The 25,938-nt window shown below is 34.1% G+C and overlaps 2 protein-coding genes across 2 annotated transcripts in view; one reads left to right on the top strand and one right to left on the bottom strand.

The window, feature by feature from the left end:
* Positions 1-1,015: 1,015 nt before the first annotated feature.
* Positions 1,016-3,845, bottom strand: LOC149208869 (uncharacterized). Its single transcript, XM_089398449.1, has 4 exons — positions 3,792-3,845; positions 3,375-3,612; positions 1,421-1,530; positions 1,016-1,266 (listed from the first exon to the last, which is right to left on the bottom strand). Exons 1-4 carry the CDS (start codon positions 3,843-3,845, stop codon positions 1,075-1,077), a joined length of 594 nt encoding a protein of 197 aa, XP_089254575.1. The 3' UTR covers positions 1,016-1,074.
* Positions 3,846-4,038: 193 nt separating this feature from the next.
* Positions 4,039-25,938, top strand: part of LOC149208868 (uncharacterized) — a 33,814-nt gene continuing 11,914 nt past the window's right edge. The window contains exons 1-3 of the mRNA XM_089398448.1: positions 4,039-4,231; positions 6,023-6,096; positions 6,209-6,382. Coding sequence (XP_089254574.1) covers positions 4,039-4,231; positions 6,023-6,096; positions 6,209-6,382 — 441 coding nt within the window. The remainder of the gene's footprint in view (positions 4,232-6,022; positions 6,097-6,208; positions 6,383-25,938) is intronic.

The raw sequence follows: 25,938 nt of genomic DNA, 5'->3' as shown, positions 1-25,938 counted from the left end.
TATATATATATATATATAGATAGATAATTTCAATTACCTTTTAATAAATATAAATAATTTTAATTACTTTTTAATAAAAGAGATGTGACTTAAATTTTATATGTAACATTTCAAAAATATTAATAACAAAAAAACATTTTAATATATATAATATAGATTATAAATGAAATATTTTAATGTTTATGCTGATTAAATCAATTATGTATATACTATATATAGCAATTGAAAAAACAAACAAATTTTATGGTTAAAACATTTGTTATGATTTAAATATTTTGAGTTTTGGATTTTTTTAGGTATTTAATTGGCAAATTTTATTCTAAATTTAGCAAAAATTTGTTACAATTGCAACTTTAAGTTGCTTAGTTTACACAATTTGAGTGCTCAAAGAGATTTTTTTAAGGTGTTTAGTCCATTTATGCATTATAGACTGCAATTTAAATAATGAAAAAATTATTAATGAAATGTATAATCCCTTCCATACTCACCATAAAATTGATACATAATATAGGTATGTCTCTATATATATATTAAGCTAAATTTATTAAGAGTTAGGAAAGATCAAATTTCTTAAAATACAGGGATTTATTAAATTTTACATTTTAAAAAATATATACATTTCAAAAAATTTGATCCCTCAACACAATTTAATATTAAAATAAATCTACAGTAATATTTAAAATTTATTTTTATATCTAAATAATTAATTCATAGTGTGTGCAAAGTTGAGCCCCAAGGGTTAGCTCAATCGGTCAAGCCGGGGCCTCGCCAATAGGAGGTCACAGGGTTTAAACCCGAAAGCTTTTGGAGTCAGGTCAGTCAATAGACTGAGGGGTGTGACCCCCTTTGGGTGGGATCCACCCTAGCGTTAAACGTAGCGGACCCATTGACCACGGGTATCCCTGAAACAGTAGTGAAAAAAAATAAAGAAAGAAAAAAGAAAGTGTGTGCAAAGTTGCCAAAAATGTAAAATAAAAAGAGTCATCTCATTTCATATGTTACAAATACAGGCCGCTTTGTTACATTTGTCAAATATATGACAAGGTGTTGGAATTAATAACACTTGACAGAACTCTATGGAATGGGGAATGTTTTTCCTCTGCACATACATCTGTAAGCCATTGGACAGGATTCTGATCCTTCTGTCATCGAGCACTTGAAGCTCACTGCCACTCTCCTGCAAGGTGAACATGCACCGCAAGCATGCGAGCAGTCTGGCAAGCTGGACCCTGCAATTTGACGCATTTGTTGCCTCTGAATGTGTCCCTGCACAAAAAAAAATCACAGAAACAAGTTATTAAATGTTAAAGCACCTACTCTGTTATGATCGCCATGAATACTGTTATTGTCCATTCAAAAAATTGTCCACAAAGACTTAAGCGGCTAACATTGCAAAATCAGTGGATATAATTCTATGTACCTCTTCATTGACGTGAGGCACAGAGCCCTTGACTATGGCGTCCTTTTTTACAGGCGTAGAGGCCTTAGATTTCTCGACATTGACGCTGAGCAAGTATGGTTTATTAATATCTGCAACATAGAGAGCACTAACGTATTGTTAGCTAGGGAAACAGCACTTCGTTTCAAAAATAATTACACCAGGAAATTCCAGGTGCTTGATGCAATAACCAGGGCATTTTGTTATTTGTATATTTCAGAAAAAAAATTCTCGGAATTTGGTAATATAATTTTCAACAATATCGTGATTTTTTGTTATTTAAAATATAAATTTAAATACATGATTCGAAAAATATTATAGAAGTATTTGAATTTTGCATATTAAATAACTTAAATTTATAATTTAATTTTTTTTTGAATTTTAGGTAAAATTAAACAGTAAAAATGCTAGAATAAATATCATTTCATTTACTAGCCAGAATGAATGTTTTAATATTATCTTTAATTGAAAAGAAAAAAATTGTAATTAAATTAATTTTATAAATAATATGATGAACTTTATTGTAATCATTTTGAACTTTGTAATTAAATACACTAAATTTTATAGTAATAAATTACTAACCCCAAACAATAAAATATTTTTTGCATTTCATATTTTGAAAATAATTTTTAAATAAATAAATTAGATTTAATAACTTAATGTAATTAAAACATGGCGTGTAAAAAAATAATTATAAAAACATCTCATCAAAGATAATTTCTTATTTTAAAATTATAATATTTAATCATTCAAATTAACCCACTCAAATTTAAAATTAAAAAAAACCAACCCAACCAAACAATTCACATTGTAACACAAATCCTAAATAAATAAAAAGAAAATATTTTTTGATTTATGGGAGGGAATAATCTTTCTATAAATAAACTAAATAATAATGAATTTTATCAAGAATCTTTCCTCAATTTGGAAAATAAAAAAACCAACCAAACCAAACAATTCACATTGTAACACAAATCCTAAATAAATAAAAAGAAAATAAATAATAATATTTTTTTGATTTATGGGAGGGAATAATCTTTCAATAAATAAACTAAATAATAATGAATTTTAATGTATGGGATCAAGAATCTTTCCTCAACTTGGAAAATAAAAATGCATATAGACTATGACTTAAAAAAATGTATATGCTCTATAACTTATAAAAAAAAAATGTATATATCTTATGATTTACAAAAACATGTATATATTTTATGATTTTAAAATAGTAGTTTAACAGTGTTATAAATTATCCTAGAAAATAATAGAATTTTTGATAAGTCTTTAATAACATTTAACTAAAATTTCTGAAAATCTAGATTAGAACTGTTTTAACAACATTTAACTAAAATTTCTGAAAATTTAGCTTATAGCTGTAAGTTTCAGGATTTTGGACTGTCAAACTTCAGGATTTTGGGCTGTCAAACTTCAGAATTTTAAGTGTCTCAGAGTTATTAATAATGTTGAATCTATTTCCACCGACAAAAAACTCTTTAAACACTCCAATTGTCAAAAAATTTTAAAATTTTAACTTTTTTACTGGACAAAAAAATTTGTTATCCTAACAAAATTGTGACATCTGTATAAAACGACCTTCAAAAAAACACATCAAAATTGTGACTTCTGTAGAAAACGCCCTTAAAAAAGACATCACTCAGAGCCTGTTACCTCTGCAGACAACGCCCTTAAAAAAACACATCACTCAGAGCCTGTTATACATATCTTGAATTATAGGTTTAGAATCTTAATATTACTTAATAAATTTGCTCCAACTTATCCATATTGTGTTTGTGCCAACCAGATGCACAAGCTGTTAAATCAACCATGGACCTCACAGCTTGTGTTCAGGATGGCCTTCCTAGACACAAAATCACAGCAAAGATGACAAATTTGGAATTATGATGAACTTATGATATTTATATCATAACAATGGGCTTACCATACTGTGACTGTACTGACTGTACTGGGGCATTCCGTCCTAATGCTGTAGGGAGCAGAACAGTGAAGGCAGCATATGCAAGCAGAGTCCAGTGAATTGAAGTATTCATGGTGGGGGTTACTGATCTACTCCTTTCCTTGAAGTCTGATTCCTCTGCTCTTAGTCCTTTGGCAGCTGGCTGTTTACAACCTCTGATTGGAAGCTGGAAAAACGATGAAGTAGATGTACGAGCTGAGATCTGCACGAAATTTGATGCAGATACTGTTCCTCAAATCAAAAATATATATTGGAGAACCATGATTGATGAAACAGGGGAGGTTAAGGTGTAGGTAAAGGTTAGCAGAGAATCATTCATGGAGTTCACATGTGTTCCCGTTTGGTGGATTAACGTCCAATTTGAAGAATCACATGCATCACCAATATGTTGGAAATCTTCACAGGGTTCACCCTTTGTGGGCATTGAAACGCCATGAACTGCGTTCTCTGAGTCACGAAAGTTAGGAGCTTTTGTTACGAGTATCACGCAAGCGTTTCAAGACTCAGCTTTAAATTTTTAGTCGTGACATGTATTGCATATGATGCCATGGTTTTCAGAGCATTCAATGCTGTTTGATGTGTGAAAATTTATGACGGAGTCAAAATTCCCGTTCTTTCACCTGCATTAATGCAGGTCACCATTCGTATTGTTGTCTGGACCATTCAACTTGTATATTGCGTTGCCATTTTAGGGATGGAAATCAAAATTCATCCGGGGAAGTTTAGGAGACTATGCATGAAGTTACCCAGCTCTGTTGTGATTGTTTTGATGGCGTTCACCATGGTTTCTATGGCCTCAATTGAGAAGACCAGCTGTGATGGTATTTGTTTTCAACTTGAACGAATACATGCAGCGTTTAACTAAATAAATTTATGGTTCTATTGATGTTAGAGATAAGGATTACAGACGATTTAAAATATTGTTGAGTTTATACAGATTCTTACATTAAAGAGTATGTAGCAAAATTAATAATCAATTTTTGTCTTTTAGGATAATAATGATTAATATTTACTAAGATTAATATGCTATATAGGAATTTAACATAATTTTTTTTATGTAGGAAGAGAAATGACATATTTCTTTTTTTATGTAGGATGAGAAATGAGAGAAGCTTTTCCAAATAAAAGGGTAACAAGGTTGGCATAGTGACATATATTTTGAAATTTAGAATGGATTTGACTATAAGTTGGGCATTTTAAGAGAAAATGTTTTTCATTTTCAACTCTCTTAGTATCGCACATTTGACAAAATCTTTCTTTCCATGGTGTTTTGGGAGGAAACCCACACCCAATTTCAATATAAAGATCATGAAATTTAGTTCTTATCTTAAAAATATTCATTTTCTTCATAATGACAGATAAATAATTCTAGTTTTCAAGATTAGGGTTGATCATCTCCTTATAATATCTTAGTTACCGTTCTGTCTTTAAATATTTTATCACTCCATAACTTCTCCTTAAATTTGAAACTAATAATATATTTTTATTCTACAAAATAAATTTTTCCTTTAATTCCCAACAATCTAACCAAAATTATAAACTATATCATTAAATATATAAAATTCTTTAAATATATGAAATTTACAATTAATACAAAAAATTAAAATCTATTTTTTTGAAATAATAATTAAAAAACCATTCTTTTTCATACCTATCATGATTTTTCATTAAATAAACAAAATAGACAAGATGATCTCCATTTAAAATAATTGGATTTGATTAATTATAATGATAAATTTCATTTTAAATTAATACTTCTCTTTTTCTTCTTTATTTATTTATGATATATATTTCTTTACCTTTCTCATTTTTATTTATTAATCACATATATGTTTTTATTTTCTCTTTTTATTTATGGATTACAATTATATTTCTATTTTACATTATTTTTTTAATATTTTATTTAAAATTAATGTTTTTTTTCTTTTTTAGTTAAGTGATTTTTATTATTTTATTTTTATTTTTATTTTATGTTTTGGTGATTGCTCTGTTTATGGAATATTTGTACAGAAGATTCACTAAAAGTATCACTTCTTATTGGTTAAACTATCGAATTTGCTCCAAAAACATTTAAATAATTAACCCTGTGAAAAGCAAAACCTTTAAAGTTAACTCAACTATAAAATTTGACCCCAAAAATCTAATTGAACTTGTAACTTCTCAATAGAAAAATACTTTTACAATTCGCTCTCAACTATTTATTATTTCATTTAAGGCAAGCCAAGCTACCTAATTAAAATAACACTCTCAACTATTTATTATTATTTCATTTTGTAGTTAAAGGCATTTTTAAATTTTATTTGGAGGGCTGATTTTGGGAGAGAAGAGTGAACTAGAAAAATTGATCTTTTCAATATATTCCCAAAACCACCGTTTCATTTATGTCATGAAAAATTTAAATTAAAACCTGGTTTTTATAGCAGGCCCTACATTTAAATTCTGAGACATTCTCAGGGTACACTAATGCTCCTCTTCCTTTCTCTTTGTATATGCCATCAAATGTTCATATTGAAATCTGAGTTTTCTATGACATGGTCTGAATTTATCTCCCTTGCAAGCAAAATCAGAATACTGGAAGATATTCTCAGGCCATTTCGTTTCAATGGTTGCAGATTCGTCCAAAGCAACAGACAAAACGCGCAAATATGCTTCAAGCGAGTCCAGCTTGAATCGGGGGATGAAGGAGGTCCATTTCCTTGATACCACTAACCACATTGCAGTAGTCAGTAGCATAGATGAATATCATTCAGACTTATGAAACACACAAAGGCACTGAAATTTTTTAATCTGTTTAACAGATCTTACAGGGGCAGGAGCATCGAACCCAAAACCAGATCGAGACAGCGAGCTCGAGTAATATTCTTCTTCTGAAGGTTGCTGGATCGGAATTACCGGACTGTTCTTGGGCATGCGGGGATTGCATTCCTTGTACAAGGGCTACATTGAATGTGATCAAATTTTCTAATACTCAGGTCCCTCTAAATTCTAACTCAAACCATGGGAATTCTGAGCACACAATAGGTTCCGTTGCTCACAGATGTGTTTGTAAGGGGAAATTTTTTCCTGTTCCTTAAATTTTGCAAACTAAATGTATCAGTTAATTTTGTTACCCCTAGTTTAATTAGATTGTTATTTTTTTCTTGAAAATCATGGAAATTTAAGAAATTTAGGTAATATTTTGAAAAAATTTAATAGGATCTTTGTAAATTCAGATTATAGCTCTCAAACTTCAAAATTTTGGGTGTCTTTAAATCTTTGACTGCTCTGTATCCAATTTCACCATAAAAAAACAACATGATTCAAACACAGCTACTAAAATTTTTCTTATTTTCGACCGTCTAGACAATTCCTCTACCAAAATGAAACATTTTTTTATATTTCAATTTGGAATCATGCTCAGTATAACTGTGGAAAATATATTATGTGCTCTGAATATGTCTAGAAACTGTTTAATATGCGTGAATAAACAGCCTCAACAGCGATTCAAACTCATTATTTAATCATTTTGTTTCGCCAGAGCCCTACAAATTTACATACTAAACTTACATATGATTGTCCGTTTTCTGTTAAGACCATTTTGAAACCATCTTTCTCATTTAAATTAATTCCAAATCTATTTTTATCTTTCAATTAATTATTATGATAAGTTCTACGATTTTATCAATAATTTTATGGATAATTTTATACTTGGTTTTATCAATAATTTTATGGATAATTTTAGACTTGGTTTTATTCATTGACAATTTATTTTAAAAAATAAAAAGAATAAAAGATAAAATAGATGAAGTGATTTGTAAATTTAGTTGGTTTAAAAATTTATAATATCTTTTAGACTTGGTTTTATTCATTGACAATTTATTTTAAAAAATAAAAAGAATAAAAGATAAAATAGATGAAGTGATTTGTAAATTTAGTTGGTTTAAAAATTTATAATATCTCCTGTGTATATAGTTTTGCTTGAAAATTTATAATATCTATTGTATATATAGTTTAGGTACTTTAAACATTAGTTGAATAGCTATTTTCATATATAGGAAAAAATATTTTAAAAATTATATTTTAATGTAATAGATTTATTTATAATAAAATTAGTTATAAATTGTGATAAAAATTAAAGTTTTAAAATAATTATTATTATATGTGATTGGTTAAAAGAACCCTATTTTAATTTAACATTAATAAATTTAATAGGTAGAGATTTGATATTTATTTTATAAATTTAAAAAAAAATATTTTACATTTTATTTATTTAAGCATAGTAACTCCCTCTTAAAATCTCAATAAAACAAAATAATCTTAATTATCTTTATTATAATTAATTTAAAATTTAATAATTAAACTTCTTGTAATTTATAATCTAATTTATAATCAAACTTGTAATTTACTTTATAATTTTAAAAACTAAGTGGAATATTTATCATGATTTTTGTAAAAGAAAAATCTTAAAAATCTTTTTCGACTATGAATCTGACACAATTTTATCATTTTAAGTTTGAGATACACCACAAGATTAGAAATTCCTCTTTCTATGTAATCTTTCAAAGAAATTTACCTCCTCAATATACTTCAATTTGATTGTCCTCCATTTCCCCTCCGCTTATAATTAATTGTACAACCCAATACAACCCCTCCCCATATAATTAATTGTACAACCCACTACAAATAAAAAGCGATTGGATGAAAAATAAAAAATGAGAGAATATGAAATTTTGCTAAATCTAAAAACAATGGTTATTATTACATGAATATGTACTATTTTATGATATTTTTGGAGTGAAGTTATCAATTTTTTTTAAATAGTACTGTATTATTATTTTGAAAATTATTCTCTATTGTTTAATATAAAATATTTTAGTAATAAAGAATGATTTTATTAGGTCTTTATTATATTAGCGTAGTTTTTTATTGTTATTGTTAATGTAATTTCTTATTGTTATTATTATATTTATATATCTCTATATTGTTATTATTATGTTCTATAGAAACTTAATATTGTTATTGTTGTGCCGTTACATTATTATTGTCTAATTTCAAATAATTAGACAAATCTCAATATCTAATTTTAAATTCCAACATCAACATCTATATTCAAACATCAACATTTTACATTACTAAAAATTCCACTTCTCTTGCTTTTTAGACAAAAAAAAAGATTAATTATATTTATTTATTTTTTTAATCTTAGAGAAATCAAATATTCCATCGAACACATAACTTCTAGTAAATTTCTAATCTATATAAATCTCAGTTTTATCAAGACTCAATTACTCTAATCATCAATTAAACTACCCACTAAACATTAATTAAAAAATTATTTACCTATAATAATTATAAATATATTTTAAATTTAATCTCAACTTTATATATATTTAAATATAACCATTTTTTCATTTCTTCACTTTTATCTAAAATATATTTTAAACATTAAAATTTATATAAATATAAATACCTTCTTATTTTAAATTATTAATTTATAAAAAATAACACACGATTCATTCCAGCTAATGTTTCTCATCTTACACTTCATTCCAGTGAATGTCGGTCAACTTTTCCTACGCTAATTACCACAATTTCCTCAAATTTAGAGAAACAGAAAGATGATAATAGTGATCCAATACATGAGTCGTTTAGGCAAAGTTTTAGTATTCGATACTCTTATGGAAAACATTAAACTGCATGTTAGAAGGTGGTACTTTTATAATATTGTACAAAAATTTATTATAATTTAGTGGTTAGAATTTAAGTTTTTGTTATCTATATCAAATTTTTTGAGAAGATTTTTTAGCAGTAAATCACATTCGAATGTATTTGTGTTACGAATTAATTAACGAGTGTGGTTTATTGTTATGACAAGTTGAAGAACGCTGCATGTTAAATAGATAGAGCAAAACATCCAACTGCTGCATGTTAAATAGATAGAGCAGAACATCCAACTGCTATATTTGACCAGGCTGCATGTTAAATAGACAGAACAAAATATCTAATGGCTACCAGGGAACGGATATAGACCAAACAGAATATCTAATGGCTACCAGGGAACTGATATATTGAACTGCTAGACTGGCTAACGGCCATATTTCACTGGAAACGGCTAACTGGACTAGACCAAGGGATAGGGACAAGAGAACATAATTCAGTTGTCTAGTTGTTATCAAGGAAAACCATACCACCTGAAATAACTCACTAATGGTCTGTCAAGAAGAGGCTTTCACTCCTGTAAGATGTCCCTAAATATCCTTAAGTCGGAGAAAGAAGAGCTCTCAGTGAAACAGAATTTTTTTTAGAACATCTCCATGATGTTATATTATTATAAAAGTAATATTTATATATAAATTATTTTTAAAATTATATTATAATTAATTAATTGAATTTAGTTGGAATGATTAAAAAAGTGTTGTTTTTTATTATAAATGAGTTTAATTTTTAAATTTAATAGGTTAAATATATAATAACTACTTTAACTTTTTCATTTAACCTATTAAATGTATGATAAACAATTTTTGTATTGATTTTAAATTATATTTCTATATATAAAATTATGATAAAATTAATGTTAGCTATTTCATAGATATCTATCTAAACTATGAATTATCTACGAACTTCTCAACTTCTCAATATTTATATATAGTAGTATTATTAAATTGAATAATAAAAATTATGATAAAATTATTATTTTTAAATTTTATAATCTAGTTTATAATTTGATTATAAATAATCAAATTTGTAATTTATTTTATAATTTTAAAAACTAAGTATCACGATTTAAAAAAAAACATAAATCTTAAAAATATTTTTCAACTATAAATTTGCCACAATTTTATCATTTTAAGTTTGAGATACACCACAAGATTAGAAATTCCACTTTCTTTATAATCTTTCAAAGAAATTTACCTCCTCAACATACTCAATTTGATGGTCTTCCATTTCCCCTAGGCCTATAATTAATTGTACAACCCAATACAACCCCTCCTCGTATAATTAATTGTACAACCCAATACAAATAAAAAGCAATGGGATGAAAAACAAAAAATTAGAGAATATGCAATTTTGCTAAATCTAAAAACAATTGCTATTATTACGTTGTGTGTACATGAATATGTCATAACACATGAATAGGTAATATTTTATGATTTTTTTGAACTGAAGTTATCAATTTTTTTTATTCTGAAAGTTATTCTTTATTGTTTAATATAAAATATTTTAGTAATAAAGAATGATTTTGTTAGGTTTTTATTATATTAATGTAGTTTTTTATTGTTATTGTTAGTGTAATTTTTTATTGTTATTGTTATACCTATGTATCTCTACATTGTTATTATTATGCTCCATAGAAACTTACTATTGTTATTGTTGTGCCTTTACATTATTATTGTTATGTAGGCTTTAATTATATTGTAATCTCTTACACTCTTATATATATCAAGGAGGCCTTATCATCTGTATTGTCTAAGAATTGTTCATTTATGTAATATAAAGGAGGTTTCCCCCTCGAAGAGGATAATTTTTAAGTCGTTGATCTATCTTTTTGTGAGTTGGTTGCATAATATTTGGTGTCAGAGCTTTGGATTCTAGGGTTTCTCTTTTTCAAACAGGCCATCTTGGAATTTTCACTATAACATTTTTTCTACGAGGATTCTGAAGTTGAAATTGTGACCATGTCGAGCTGAAATCTTGTTGAACGTCGTGTACGAATTTTAGATCTTGGTTTAATGTATTTTTTGAGATATAATATGAGGAAGTTAGGGTTTTTGCAAGCTCTAGAATTCAATTTCAAACAGATGACCTAGGGAAAATCGTCATAACTTTCTCTCTGAGCATTAGATTTGAATTTCGTAAAAAGTAATTGAAAGTAAACAGAATGTAGCTTATCATATATCATTTTCAAAGTTTAAAGTTGAAACAGTGACACGTGGAATTCCGTACAAGTTCGCTTTACTGAATTAGTCTACAATCAGGTCATCATGGGAGATTGGGCATAACCCCCTCTTGAAGACTCCAATCTCAGTATGACTTATGTGGTTGGAAAGAAGACTTAGAGGCTACCATAGGACAGAATTTCAGACCTTGAAGATTTGAAATTATAAAGCTACAATAGATTCAATATCGAGCTCCTACAAAACAAGAAAAATGTAACAATGTAAACTTTGAAACGGGAACTATAAACTCAAAACGGAAACTCTGGCCAAAAAATGCCAAAAAACATCAAAAACAGTACTAAAAACAAAAAGTGTGTATACTAGAACGATGGTTTTTTTTTTTTTAGGGACAATTTTGAACATGTTTTAAAAATGGCAGTGAAAACAAAATTTTCGTGCAAAATATAACTTGAAAACGAAAAAGTGATTATACTGGAACGATGATTTTTTTTTTAGGGTCAATCTTCAAAATTTAAAAAAATGCTAGTAAAATGATCTAACAACATAAAAGTGACTCGTAACTTCTCATTTAACACCATATGGAAATCAAAAATTTTATTTCAAGAGACGATGCATACATCAATTAGATAAACTGTCTTAAACAATTATTCAAAATGTAACAACCCAAAATAAATATCTAATTAACTTATTAACATTAAATTTAAATCAAAGTGACACTTACCTAGCAAAACAATCATGTAATTAATTAACTAAATTCAAACTATGAATAGTGCTTACTTGTGCTTACCTGTAGTAGAAGGAGGCTTACCGCAACCAGGTTTTGGGGACGACTCTCCACCCAACCGTAGGCTCAATTTTGCAAGGATTTGCTACAACTGGCCACCCCCGAGCCCTCAATCAACGTACTACTACCAATGACTCCTATGTCTTAGAACACCGTTCTCCCAAGAGAATAAAAGATAGAATCTTGGAAAGATGGAAGGCCTCCCATCCTCCTCACCATTTAATAAATAGAGCAAACATTGGATGGGAACCACATGCACACACTCCATGTGTCTACATGCAACTTTGATTTTTAGCTTTCTTGTTTTATTTCTTTACTTTTCTTTTGATTTTTAGCTTTCTTGTTTTATTTTCTTTTTTTTGATAGCTTTACTGATTTTTTTGTTTTATTTCTATTTATTCTTATTTAGAGCTTTAGTATAGTTATTACTATTTTTATTTTTATTTATTTTCTTGTATATTTTTAAATATCATTTATTATTTAACGTTTATGATTTAATATTTTTATTATTTATTATTAAGTGATTTATTATTTATTATTTATATTATTATTATTTATTTGTATTATTTATTATTTATTATTATATTATTTTATTATTATTTTTATTATTTATTATTTATTATTAAGGGGAGGGATATTACATACTCTCCCCCTTTAAGGAACTTCGTCCCGAAGTTATGTTGAATTATGTATTATGTATTATTTTTATTATTTATTATTTTATTTACTTCCTGTTGCCAACACCCTCTGCTGAACTAGTATAACCAACAGGCATCGAAAGTCCCCAACACCCCGGGAAATCTCAAGGAATCTCTGTCCTTTTTCCCACTTTCGGCACCAGGCTAAGCTTGACCTGGTCTGTATCCTAGTCCAAGGCTAGCCCCAAGGCTCGCGCCTGACTCAGACCTCATCTGCCCCAAGGCAGGCATCTGGTCCGATACTCAATGACCCCGGGCATCTCGCAAGGCTGGCCCACTCCCTCCACAACTACTAAGGCGCACAGCCCCAGGCATCGAAGTCCTTTACATCCCTTCCAGACTTCGGCATCCCAATCCAATAACAGGCACCTAGCCTAGAACATCAGGCACTTGGCCTCCTCACGATGGTCCCATAGCTCTTCTAGAGCTATCCATCAAGATCTATACACAAGACAAAGGAACCACTGGCATATGTAGTGTTGATTGAGTTTTGTCCCAGCCCATATGGTGTTACTTATTCTCCCTCGTGCATATGGGCTCGAACGAGATCATCAAATAAACTGGCCCTCTCGGCCCATTTGTGGAGTCCTGTGAATCATCACATCTCCACATGCATCCAATGCATTAACCATACCATCATAGTATCATAGGAAATAATCCACATGCCAACTCTTGCATGTCATCATAAGAACGTTCATCTTTGTTAATTGCAACATTATGAATAATAAGGAACTGCATGCTCATGCATGTCATAGATTTGTATAGAACTATCTCATGCTTCAGCTATACCATCAACATAATTATATTAAAGACATATCATGACTTCTCATAAATGAACCACATGTCAATAATCCTCATATTATAGCATCATAATTACTTTGCCACGTTATGCATATCATATCCATCATGAGTATTGAACATTAAATACCTATCATCACTTAGTAAATGAATATGTCAATATATCTTGACATAACATCATAATACCTCTGCATATCGCTACTATCGTATGGATACCTTATCACTGTAAGGACCATATGTACATCATTATCTTCCTACCATGATAGCATGAAACATCATCAATATGTTTTTATCAAGTTGTCAATTACTTTTCAATAATCAGTTCGACTTCTTTCTACTAGGTAGTTGATCATTTACACCAACAGTATAATCATCAAAGTACATCGTTAAATTTCACATGAGCCTCATTATCTTGAGTCTTAATCTCTCGTCATATATTCTTCCTAGTGATAGCATCATTATTTAAATCATCTATCTCAAAATTAAAATCCTTTGATTTTACATCCATTTACCCTTTGGCTTACTGATTCCATTACCGCTATATGCAATTGCATATAAACATTTTTTCATCACGATTTAATTTTATATCATGCTTAATTTACTTGCAAGGATTTGTTAATCCATGTTGAATTATTTAACTATCAGCGCTTCATCCACATAAATATTTTCTGATCTCGTCGAGTTCGTATCTCAATACCACTTGATTGCTTTATCATAAATTCAGTTCCATCAAGTTGGGAAAAAGACTCTTTCTTATTAAATAGTATCATTATTTTAGATTTTGAAACAGTTGGAAACACTACTACCATCATTGTCCATGAGAAACTTAAATGTGGAAACGACCTCTTTTAACGTTATGGAAAGTCCTACTCATGAAATAACGAGTCAAGTACAATCTCTATTAGTTGACTTTCACTTCTTTTGTCACTATGTACACAATCCTTCTCAAGGTATCCGTCTAAAATTTCTAGCAACATTCCTTCCTATATCTTCCTCATTTATTATCATTTGGTCATCATGCAACTTCACACCTTCACATTTTTAAAATATGTAGATCATCATTATGACCATTACCAATCATGTTTCTAGCTCTACTCATTAATACCTTTAAAAGAACTTTCTTCTTGATAGAACATCCCTTCATTTTCTCCTATCTGATATTCATAGATATATTTTTCTTTTTCTCCCTGTCTTGATTTCCTACTATTCCATGTCTATTGGCTTCAAAAATGGAAGTTTCTTCACTTCATTCTATTTTATTAAATTGACTTGAATTTCTCACCTCCAATCATTGTGGTTTTTCCTCCTCTCCTATAGCACTGATATACCTTGGAAATGTTGTTACTATTTCCAACTTGGGTAAGACCTGATAAATAAATTCATTAAGATAGCTACCAAGTGTAATCCACTTATCTTTTCCTGTTTTAAGACATCATCATAATAAAATCTCCTTATCATATGTCTTGTTACCCATAATTCATTCATATAGTTAGTCACCTATGAAAAACTTTACAATGTGGCTCTCCCATTGTTATAGATGTTGTTATGCACACAACTTATCTTCTCCAATCATTCTATTTATGATACCTTACAGATTCCTTAAAATAACCTTCATTATTACCCTGATTTTTCAAGTTCATTAGTTGATTGCCAATATTTTCTTCTTTATGTGCATCATCCTTAGATAGACCTTATAGTGATACCTTTAGAGTACCAAGTCATGATTATACCAACTCTTCCATTATGTTCTAAAATCGGTTGTTTCTTCTTATTGATTTCTTACCCCTGTTGTGATACTTCTTCTCTACGATCCAAGTTGGCCATAATCACATGAACTATCATTAGCAAGTTTCTCCTTTCCATTTTTCTTTCAACATCTTTATCCACTATATGTAATTAAACTTGAATCACAAAACCTCATGTAACATTATACACAACATCTAAACTGAAATCCAAGTCTGTACGATTTGCCATTGAGAATATAGTAGTAAATAAGCAGATACATGTAATCTAAATGGCAATGGCAGTGTAAAATTAAATTTATTAGAAGATCATATTGAGAGAGTTGTGTTCTTGCAATAATAGACCAGAGAAATGCCAAGCAACTGTTATTGCTAAAGGAAAATGAGAACAACAATCCAACCCAAATAGTTAGTGAATAGTATGATAAACATTCAAGGAATGTTATCTCTGTGTTTTTATATTAGATTGAACAATGAAATAATGAACAGATGCTAGTGAAAAATGATCATCTAAAGGTAATAAGATATTAGAGTTTATCCATTGTCAATTGGAATAGATTTCACTATTTTAGAGCACTTTAATTGGTGACAAATTTCCACTTCAATTATCCAAATACATCAAGTGCAATGTAAACTATGTTGTAAAATGAACCGGTGGTGAGTAGTTACACCAGCAGTAAAGATTTGTTACAAAAAACATGCCAGTATACCATTTCAATAGTGCAATCTTTTAGAGAATTATACATCGTCAATTATGGGTAGATTATCAATATCCAAGATTAAAAGATTAAATTTTGTGCTGTAGAGTGAAATATTTAAGTATCTGTTTAAGCAATCATAACTTATGTTAGAAGAACTAAATGGACTTCTTTTAACAAAATAAATCGTTAAACAAATTTATTGAATGTATCTTGAGATTCTTATGGCTATTAAATAATTACTCTCAGGAAATTTAAGAAATCAAACCATCAAAGAAATATTCCACACCATAATAAGAAGAGACACTGTCACCCAACCCAGAACCGTATTGGATGACTGAGGAGGTTATTCCTCCCCAACACCAAAATAAAATCATTTTAGTAATTATATGGCCTGCCTGCAAGTGCACCCGCAAAGGAAACACCATATCAAATCCCTTAAATTACACTACATTTAGCCATATTAATTGCCCAGATAAGACATAAATTACCTGCATAAGACATAAGATTGTAAGCTTGCGGCCATGGATATGCGTGTTCCTACAAATTCCATTGTTCCTTTCGACAACAATGTCGAGAAATATGCACACACTATAATATCAATAGTACCATTTCCTCATCCAAGGAATAATCATAGCTCGATCACATAATCTCCACCCACTCAAATAGCCAACTGCATACTTGGTGGCTCTCCAGCTCACAAATGCAAAAGTTGTTGGAGCTTGGACCAAGGTGTTTAACAACTAGCAGTAATCATTGCAGAAGGGTGAGCAATTGTTTTCGTTCATATCAGAAGGAACGCAAATAGATTAGCGGATCTCCTTGCCAATAAAGCGGTGGAAGATAATCTGGCTTTGTGTTAGCTCACACAGAGTTCTCTCTCAATTGTCACCAGGTTCTCTCAATGTCAAACCCTCATCTCTCAAAACAAGATGCTTCAAAAAAAGAAATACAAATTCACTTGTAATCAAGATTTATGAGAAGATTATTAGCTTACAACAATGATTCATTGAAGCATGTAAGGATTAATCAATAAAGCAAGTAAAGGAAATGACAATTAGATGAAAATGTTAGAACAATAACTCAAATGCCTTAATAGAAAGTGCTCTTAAAAATCTTCACTTATAATATGTTATGACAAATGGAGCAAGTGAGAATTATGCAAATGAAAGCACAAGTAAATGATCGTAGATGAGATTACTAATTAGGAAATTAAAGATATGCTACAATCTAAAACACAAGTGAGATAAAGACGAATTACTCAATGTAATTTAGACCAAATAGCCAATGAGATCAAACAATTATCAATGAAGTCTAGATTTATTAATGACCAAGTGAAGCAATCCAATAAATTAGATATAAATACAATGAAATAAAAATTAAATTAAAAAGTTAGTCACTTCCACAAGAAATCCTCCCTTTTAAATAAGGAGATGGGATACAATAGAAATAAATCTGAAACTCACTCAAGAAAATGTATTTTTATTATGAGATTACACAGGAATATTCCCTTAAATAGTAAAAGAGAATTTTCAAATGAACGTTTAAATACCCCTCCTGAAAATATTAATGAGATAAAATACAAGGACTACTATAAACTTTAAGAAAATGAATTTCCAACATATATTCTACTGGCAAGGAATGAAAAGAGGAATAACGCATTCCCGCATCGTGATTAGTAAAAACTAATAATCACAACAAGAAGGAGCCTGGATATGAAAATATGTACATGATAAGAATAGCTGTGGAGATTACTCATAGGAATGAATTTAAAAATGAACACCATCAAAATATAACTATGCAGTAAGTATGCACTGAATAAAAATTTACGTGTATAGCGAGGGTTTGTAGAAAAAATATGCAGCCTCCTGGAAGTAACCATCCTGTAACTTCAAAACAAGTCAAGTTAAAAATTCCAACAAAATAATTTTTTTTTCTAAGATGCCCATAGGCCCTAAGGGTTGAGCCAAAGCTCTGATACCATATGTAACAGCCCAAAATAAATATCTAATTAACTTATTAACATTAAATTTAAATCAAAGTGGCACTTACCTAGCAAAACAATCATGTAATTAATTAACTAAATTCAAACTATGAATAGTGCTTACCTGTGCTTACCTATGGTAGAAGGAGGGTTACCGCAACCAGGTTTTGGGGATGACTCTCCACCCAACCGTAGGCTCAATTGTGCAAGGATTTGCTACAACTGGCCACCCCCGAGCCCTCAATCAACGTACTATTGCCAGTGACTCCTATGTCTTAGAACACCATTCTCCCAAGAGAATAAAAGATAGAATCTTGGAAAGATGGAATGCCTCCCATCCTCCTCACCATCTAATAAATAGAGCAAACATTGGATGGGAACCACATGCACACACTCCATGTGTCTACATGCGACTTTGATTTTTAGCTTTCTTGTTTTATTTCTTTACTTTTCTTTTGATTTTTAGCTTTTTTGTTTTATTTTCTTCTTTTTGATAGCTTTACTGATTTTTTTATTGTTTTCTTTGTTTTATTTCTATTTATTCTTATTTAGAGCTTTAGTATAGTTATTACTATTTTTATTTTTATTATTTTTATTTATTTTCTTGTATATTTTTAAATATCATTTATTATTTAACGTTTATGATTTATTATTTTTATTATTTATTATTAAGTGATTTATTATTTATTATTTATATTATTATTATTTATTTGTATTATTTATTATTAAGGGGAGGGATATTACACAAAATCACTCATATTTTCTTGCACGCCATCAAAATTCACATCTTCAGATGAGTCACTGGATGCTGATGAAGATGTTCCATATTCTTCTCTTTCATCAACTAGTGCTCCATCTGAGTCCACATGCATGCCCATCATTTCAGGTTTCAAAATTCTTCTAGATATACGACTGGTTTCAGCAGACTCCCATCTCAATATTGTTCCTTCTGGTAACAACCTTTTAAGAATCTCTATCGTCTTGAGGCGAAGAGTTCCCCTCTTTGTTAAATTGAAGTCATAAACAAGTATGTCAACATCCTCTAATTTCAATATGTCTGTGCGGCGACGATTTATATTCGTACCCTTGCTTTTTTTCTTTCCGCCAATTTTTTTTGTCAACTACCATCTCTAGCTTATACACACCATTGAATGGGTGTGTATTTGTGGCATACCAATGTACTTCAACACTTGTAACATCCTCATTTTCTGTAACGACCTTTATAACTTTAGCAACCCAAAATGGATAGCGATTGAGATCTCCATCTGCTAGTACTGCGATCATGCAACCCTCCTTAATATCCTGTACTGAACCCCTGTAAAGGTCTTCCATGGCTTCACGTTGTGCACGAGATCTTCTGGAACCAACATACATCTCTCTTTCCTCTGCCTGTGAAGAATTAATGATACCTTGAGATTGTTGCTGTTCAATAATGTTTATTTCCTCATGTGCATTCGACACATTTTGTGGCCAAATAAATGGATTTTTCAAAGGTATATCTTCATTTGTTCTTGTTGAAATGATATCACTTTGATTATTGAAAAATGACTCCCACCAAACTGAATCAGCAATGTCAAAGTACTCATATGTATATCTAATACATTTTTTAATTTCTTCTAGGCAATCAGAATAATTTATATCTCTGTTTTGTTTGTGTGCATTATGAACTTCACCAAATGATTGTAATAACAATATTTTCGATGCAAATATTGGATGGTCTGGAATGAACTTCAAAAATTGCAAACCTGATGACAGTGCCCATTCTGTAGTAGTTGAATACTTCTTGCCCCATATTAGTGTTTTCCCATCAATTTTTTTGATACGAAATTGATGTTGGAAGCTAATGTCATTAAGTTGTTCAATGCATTTCCCCTTGCCATATGATCCCATAATAAACCTTTGCATGTCAACAGTTTCTTCTAACACATCAAAAGTAGGCTCTTGCGTGTATGATTTCTTAATACATTCAATTAATGATGGCAAGCTCCCAGCTTCCTTCCTCCTTAATGTGACTGAAAAATGACTGAACATCTGATCAATATGGTCATGAGTGTGCCCAACAAGAAGGAAACCAACCTTTACCTTCTGAAAAATTTTCAATTCAACAAACATGTTTAGATATCCAAAAACAACCTGATTTTTGTTTTCACGGCAAGTGTTGTCCAATTGTAGATACAAAACTTTAGGAAGATTACCAGACAAATGAGAAAGCACACCATGAATTATGGTTATGGTCAGATTTGCATCATTATGAATATTTGGAGCTGTGAAGTACACCTTTGGCAACATTTTCCCACTGAAGACCATACAACCGACCAAGTGATACTGAATAAAATTTTCCTCCTGTAAATTTTTGGGTGTGCAAACAAAATGTGGTAAAAGTGTTTTCTTTTGGTCCATACCATCAATTATCAAACCCAAATATTTATTCAGATTATCATAACACTTCTTTCGATGCTTGTACAACTTTTTCCATTCATTTGTTTGTTGTTCGTGATGCTCCTGAAGTTCTTTGACAATTGAATCTACACAACATAAAAGAAATCCATTAAGAAATATGTTTTCATACGTGATGAATATACAGTCTTAAAAGTTAAAATTATGAATGCCTACCTCTTTTTGACCCTTCACATTTGTCCCTTTTTTATTTAAGAGAAGCACATGTACTACAAATCCCCATCCTTGTCTTCTTAGGAATACAGACATTGTTGAATTCTTTCTTCCATATCTTCACAAAATATTGATATGTAATAAACTGGCCATGTCCCTCAGCACCTTCTGCATATTCTTTGTATAATTTGTAGATTTCGCATCTCGAAAAATTATCTGGAATATGTATTGTCTCTTTATTTGGCATACACTCTCCATGCTTTGAAAAGAAATCTTTCATCCATGACATTGCAATGTTTGATAATGGCCCAAACTATCTTTTATGACGTATTTCACAATAAAATTTGGGATCCTTTTCCAAATTTTCTTGAATTCTCGAGAGGCAAAAATTCTCAATTGAATGAAACATTTTGAAATCTTTTCTACAGATAAATAAAGTCTTAATATGATAATCATAACCTGACAATGTAGATTGCATGCACCCAACTAAATATGAATTTTGCATGCTTTTATTCATTGGCAAATATCTCTTCTTGCTTTCAAATGCAAATTTGAAATCCATATGTTTGAAGCAATCTTTTTGGCAACATTCACTTTAAATGAGTGCGCTGATAGAACTTCTTCTCGTCAGATATTCTGCTCTACCCCTTGTATAACTAGAACATCTTGCATTGATACGAAAAGGTTTGGTCCTACTCCTCGATACAATATTTCTTGGCAACATCTCCATCATTAGATCATCATTTGTATAAGGATTTTTATCATCATTAAAAGGAATGTTATCCACACTATGATCAACTGTGATTTTCAAATACTGACTTGGAGGATATTCTTCATCTTCCCCTTCTTCAGTGCTACTGTCATAGTCCATAGAATTCGGACTCAATGGAAATTTTGACTTGATGTTTATTGGATATTCTTCCTCATGTGCATTTTCAGTGCTGCTCTCACGGTCCATAGAATTAGGACTAAGTGTATCATCTTGTCCTTCATCACTGCTACCTTTATACTCATTAGAATTAGGACTAAGTGCATCATCATGTCCTTCATCACTGCTGCTCTCATAGTCCTTAGAATCAGGACTAAGAGGACATTGTGACACTCCATTCTTTTGAAATTCATCATCGCGCTCTTCATCACTGTTGCTCTCATAGTCCTTAGAATTAAGACTAAGTGGACACCGTGACACTCCATTATTTTGAATTTCATCATCCCGCTCTTCATCAAAGCTGCTTTCATAGTCCTTAGAATTAGGACTAACTGGACACCATGGCATTCCATACTTTTGAAATTCATCATCCTGCTCTTCATCAAAGTTGCTCTCATAGTCCTTAGAATTAGGACTAACTGGACACCATGACACTCCATTCTTTTGAAATTCATCATCATGCACTTCATCGCTACAGCTCTCATAGTCCTTAGAATTAGGACTAAGTGGACACTTTGACACTCCATTCTTTTCAAATTCGTTATCACGCTCTTCATCACTACTACTCTCATAGTCCTTAGAATTAGGACTGAGTGGACACTATGACACTCCATTCTTTTGAACTTCACCATCTTGCTCTTCATCAATGTTGCTTTCATAGTCTATAGAATTAGGACTAAGTGGACACCGTGAGACTCCATTCTTTTGAAATTTGTCATCAAGCTCATCATCACTACTGCTTTCATAGTCCTTAGGATCAGGACTAAGTGGAAGAATTGACTTTCTATTCATAGTGGAAGAATTGACTTTCTATTCATAGTGGAAGAATTCCCACTATATTCATCCATATGAATAGAGTTGTTACGTGATGAAGATGTTGATGTTGTATAAATCGAAACTTCACTATCAGGACAATCCATCCCTTTCAAATAGAAGATGTTGAATGATACAAATGGAGAGTCTCCTAAAGATATTATATAGCTTAGAGAATGAAATTTTCCCTCCAAAAAAATTTCGCGAAAATATTTCCCTCCAAAAATTTTCCAACCAAAAAATTTCGCGAAAATATTTCCCTCCTAAAAGTTTGTGAGATATATTTCACTTCATTATTTTATTATGCAATTTAATGAAAAATGTAAACTTAATTTTTTTATGAAATAAATCATTAAAGTTAAAATTGTAAACTACAACTTCTACCTAAATTATTTTAATAGTCAAAGTATATAATTTTTACTAAACAATTGAATGTTTTTTTAAATTTTTATAATACATTTAGAAACAAGGTAATCCCACATTCACCCCGCTATAAAACAATTCCAAACTGTTCGATTTATCATATTTTCATTCATCGCCATAAAAAAATTAACATGTTAAAATTTATTAAAACTAATTAATCCTGCATTCACCATACGATAAAACATCTTCGTAGTTTCACCTATATATTCCATTATCACTATTACTCACGTTACATCAAGGTTTGCTGAGGTTTGCTAAAAGAATTGGAGCGAATTTGTGGAGCAGCTACATTAGGATCAACAACATATTCAACGAAGAATTTCCGCAATTGAAAGGTCAGTTAAATTTTTTTCCTTGAAATTTCTCATATTAAATTAGTTTAACGAAGTAGATTTCTTTTCTAAACTTAAAATTTTTTGTCAACCAAATTAAGAAATATTTCCGTCATGAGCATGGTCGGCCAAGGGCAACCCCATCCTGCAATCGACCGACCACTAGATTTTTTTTATAAACTTAAAATTTTTTGTCAACCAAATTAACAAATATTTTCGACGTGAGCATGGTGGGCCCAGGGCAACCCCATCCTGCAATCGGTCGGCCACCCACTCCCTCCGCACACCCTTCCGGGCCCCTCCCCAAACTCAGCAACCCCTTTCCCCCTCACCCCTCAACCCCCCTTCTACCCGACCTCCCTACCCCACACGACCCCCACCCCTACCCGACCCCCTACCCCACTCCCCTGGAGCCACCCACCTGCCCCCCTACCCAACTCCCCTTCCCTTCCCCCTCACCTCACCCCTCATTTCTCTCCACTCTGCCCCTACAGCCCCCTTACCCCCCCCACCACAACCCTCAACTCCCCCCCGTCACCCCTCATCCCTGTTCCAGCCCCCCGCCACAACCCCACTCCCTCCACCTCACCCTTACCCCTCACCCCCCGACCTGCCTCCATAACCCCCCCAATCCCCCTCCATAACCACCCCCATCCCCTCAGCCCTTCCCCTCTACCCCTGGGACCCTACCCTCACTCTACTTCCCTCCTGGGCGCCCCCCACTAAACCTATCCGTACCTCCGGCGAGCCACCCTTAACCCTGCCCCATCCCCCCCCCCCCCAAACCCATACACACCCCCCCGCCACCCCATCCCCCCTCCCGCCCCCATCCACCCACCGTAAACCCCCTCCCATTCCCAACCCCCCCCCACCCCCCTTAAACCCCCCCCCCCCCCCACCCCCCTTAACCCACCCCCTCTTAACCCCCCCATACCCGCCCCACCCCCCCCAATACCCCCCCACCCCCCTTAACCCGCCCCCCCATAACTGCCCCCCCCTCCCCCCCACCCAACCCATACCCGCCGATCCCCCGTAATCCTCCCTCAAACTCGCCCCTACCCAACCCATCCCCGTCCCCCGTAATCCCGCCCCCACCCAACCTATACCCACCCCCGCCCGGTCCCCTCCCATCCTCGCCCCGCCCCTCCCCCTCACCCTCCCTCCTCTGCCTCCCGACCTCCGCTCGCTCGGACGGCCACCTGGGCGTGCCTGCGGGCCGTCGGGGTGGTGTTGGGCGGGCGGCTGCGCCCCGCCCCGCACCACCCCAACGGCCTGCTGGCCCGCCTGGGTGGCACGAGGTGGGGCGTTGCCGCCCGCCCCGCGCCACCCCGGTGGCCTGCCAGCCCACTCAGGGTGGCCGTCCGATTCCAAGAATCGGAAGGCTACCTCGGGCAAGCCGCCGGGGTGGCGCTGCCGCCCACCCCGTGTCACCCTGGCGGCCCACAGGCGCGCCTGGGTGGCCATCCGAGCGGGAGGAGGTCGGGAGGCGGAGGCGGAGGAGGGAGGGAGGGAGGGTGAGGGGGAGGGGCGGGGCGGGTCGGGGTTGGGTGGGGGTTGGTCGGATGGGGCGGGTCGGGCGGGAGGGGGCCGGGCGGGGGGAGGGGTTGGGTGGGGGCGGGGCAGGTTTGGGTGCGGGTGGGTATGGGTTGGGTGGGGGGGTTAAGTGGGTGGGGTGAGGGGGGGGATGGGGTGGGGTTAAGTGGGTGGGGTTAGGGGGGTAGGGGAGGGGGGTTGGGGGGTAGGGGAGGGGGGTTGGGGGTAGGGGGTGGTTTTGGGAAGGGGGGGCGGGTATGGGTGGCCGGTTAAGGGGGTAGGCTGGGGGGGGATGGGGTAGGGTTAAGGGGTTTGGGAGGAGGGTTAAGGGGGTGGGGTTGGGGTAGGGTTAAGGGGGGTGGGTATGGGTTTGGGGTGTGAGTAAGGGGGGACGATGGGGTAGGGTTAAGGGGGGACCGCCGGGAGTATAGGTAGGTAGGTTTAGTGGGGGGCACCCAGGGGGGAGTAGGGTGCGGGTGAGGGTAGGGTCCCAAGGGTAGAGGGGGAGGGCTGAGGGGATGGGGGGGTTATGGAGGTGGGTTGGGGGGTTATGGAGGGGGGTCAGGGGGTGAGGGGTAAGGGTGAGGTGGAGGGAGTGGGGTTGTGGGTGTTAAGGGAGGTAGAGGTAGGGTGGGTGGGGTGAGTTAAGGGTTCGGGGGAGGGGGGCGGCCAGGTAGAGGGAGTGGGGGGAATGAGTGGGGTGGATGAAGGGGAATGAGGGGGCCCAGGTAGAGGGGTGAGGTGAGGGGGACGGATGAGGGGTTAGAAGGAGCTAGAGTGAGGGGGAAACGAGGGGTGAGGAGGGTGAGGGGGAGGGTGGGCGACCCGGGTAGAGGGGTGAGGTGAGATGGAGGGATGAGGGGTAGAAGGAGGTAGAGTGAGGGGGGAAACGAGGGGTGAGGTGAGGGGGGGAGGGGGTATGAGGGGGAACGAGGGGTGAGGGGGGAGTGCTAGGTAGAGGGGGGAGAAGGGGAATGAAGGGAGAGATGAAAGGTGAGGTAGGGGTGGGTAGGTAGAGTGAGGTGAGGTGGGGGTGAGAGGGGCAGGGGGGAATGAGGGGTAAGAGAGAAGGTTTGGAAGGAGGAGGTGGTGAGGGGTGAGGGGGGTCCGGGTAGAGTGAGGGGGAACAAGGGGTAGGGGTGGCCGCAGGTAGTGGGGGGGGATGAGGGGTGAGGTGAGAGGAAGGGAGGAGGGGTGGATGAGGGGTGAGTCCAGGGGGAGTGAGGTAGGGGGGATGAGGTAGGGGAGGGGGGGTTAAGGGGTAGAGGGAAGGAGGGGTAAACATGGGCTGGTGTAGCCGTTCGATTA

The sequence above is a fragment of the Pinus tabuliformis genome, chromosome 1_2 (assembly GCF_031772625.1).
Source record: "Pinus tabuliformis cultivar Carrire ecotype Pingquan chromosome 1_2, CPIR1, whole genome shotgun sequence".
Lineage (NCBI taxonomy): Eukaryota > Viridiplantae > Streptophyta > Pinopsida > Pinales > Pinaceae > Pinus > Pinus tabuliformis.
This window is presented reverse-complemented; position numbering and strand designations above follow the sequence as displayed.

What these genes read in the sequence shown, in the direction of transcription:
- LOC149208869 (XM_089398449.1), bottom strand. Translation starts at nt 3,845, where the DNA reads ATGGCGTTTCAATGCCCACAAAGGGTGAACCCTGTGAAGATTTCCAAC. An exon ending in GTCAGTACAGTCACAGTATG is followed by an intron (nt 1,531 to 3,374) that starts GTAAGCCCATTG and finishes TCTATGTTGCAG; the next exon opens with ATATTAATAAACCATACTTG. An exon ending in TGCCTCACGTCAATGAAGAG is followed by an intron (nt 1,267 to 1,420) that starts GTACATAGAATT and finishes TTTTTTGTGCAG; the next exon opens with GGACACATTCAGAGGCAACA.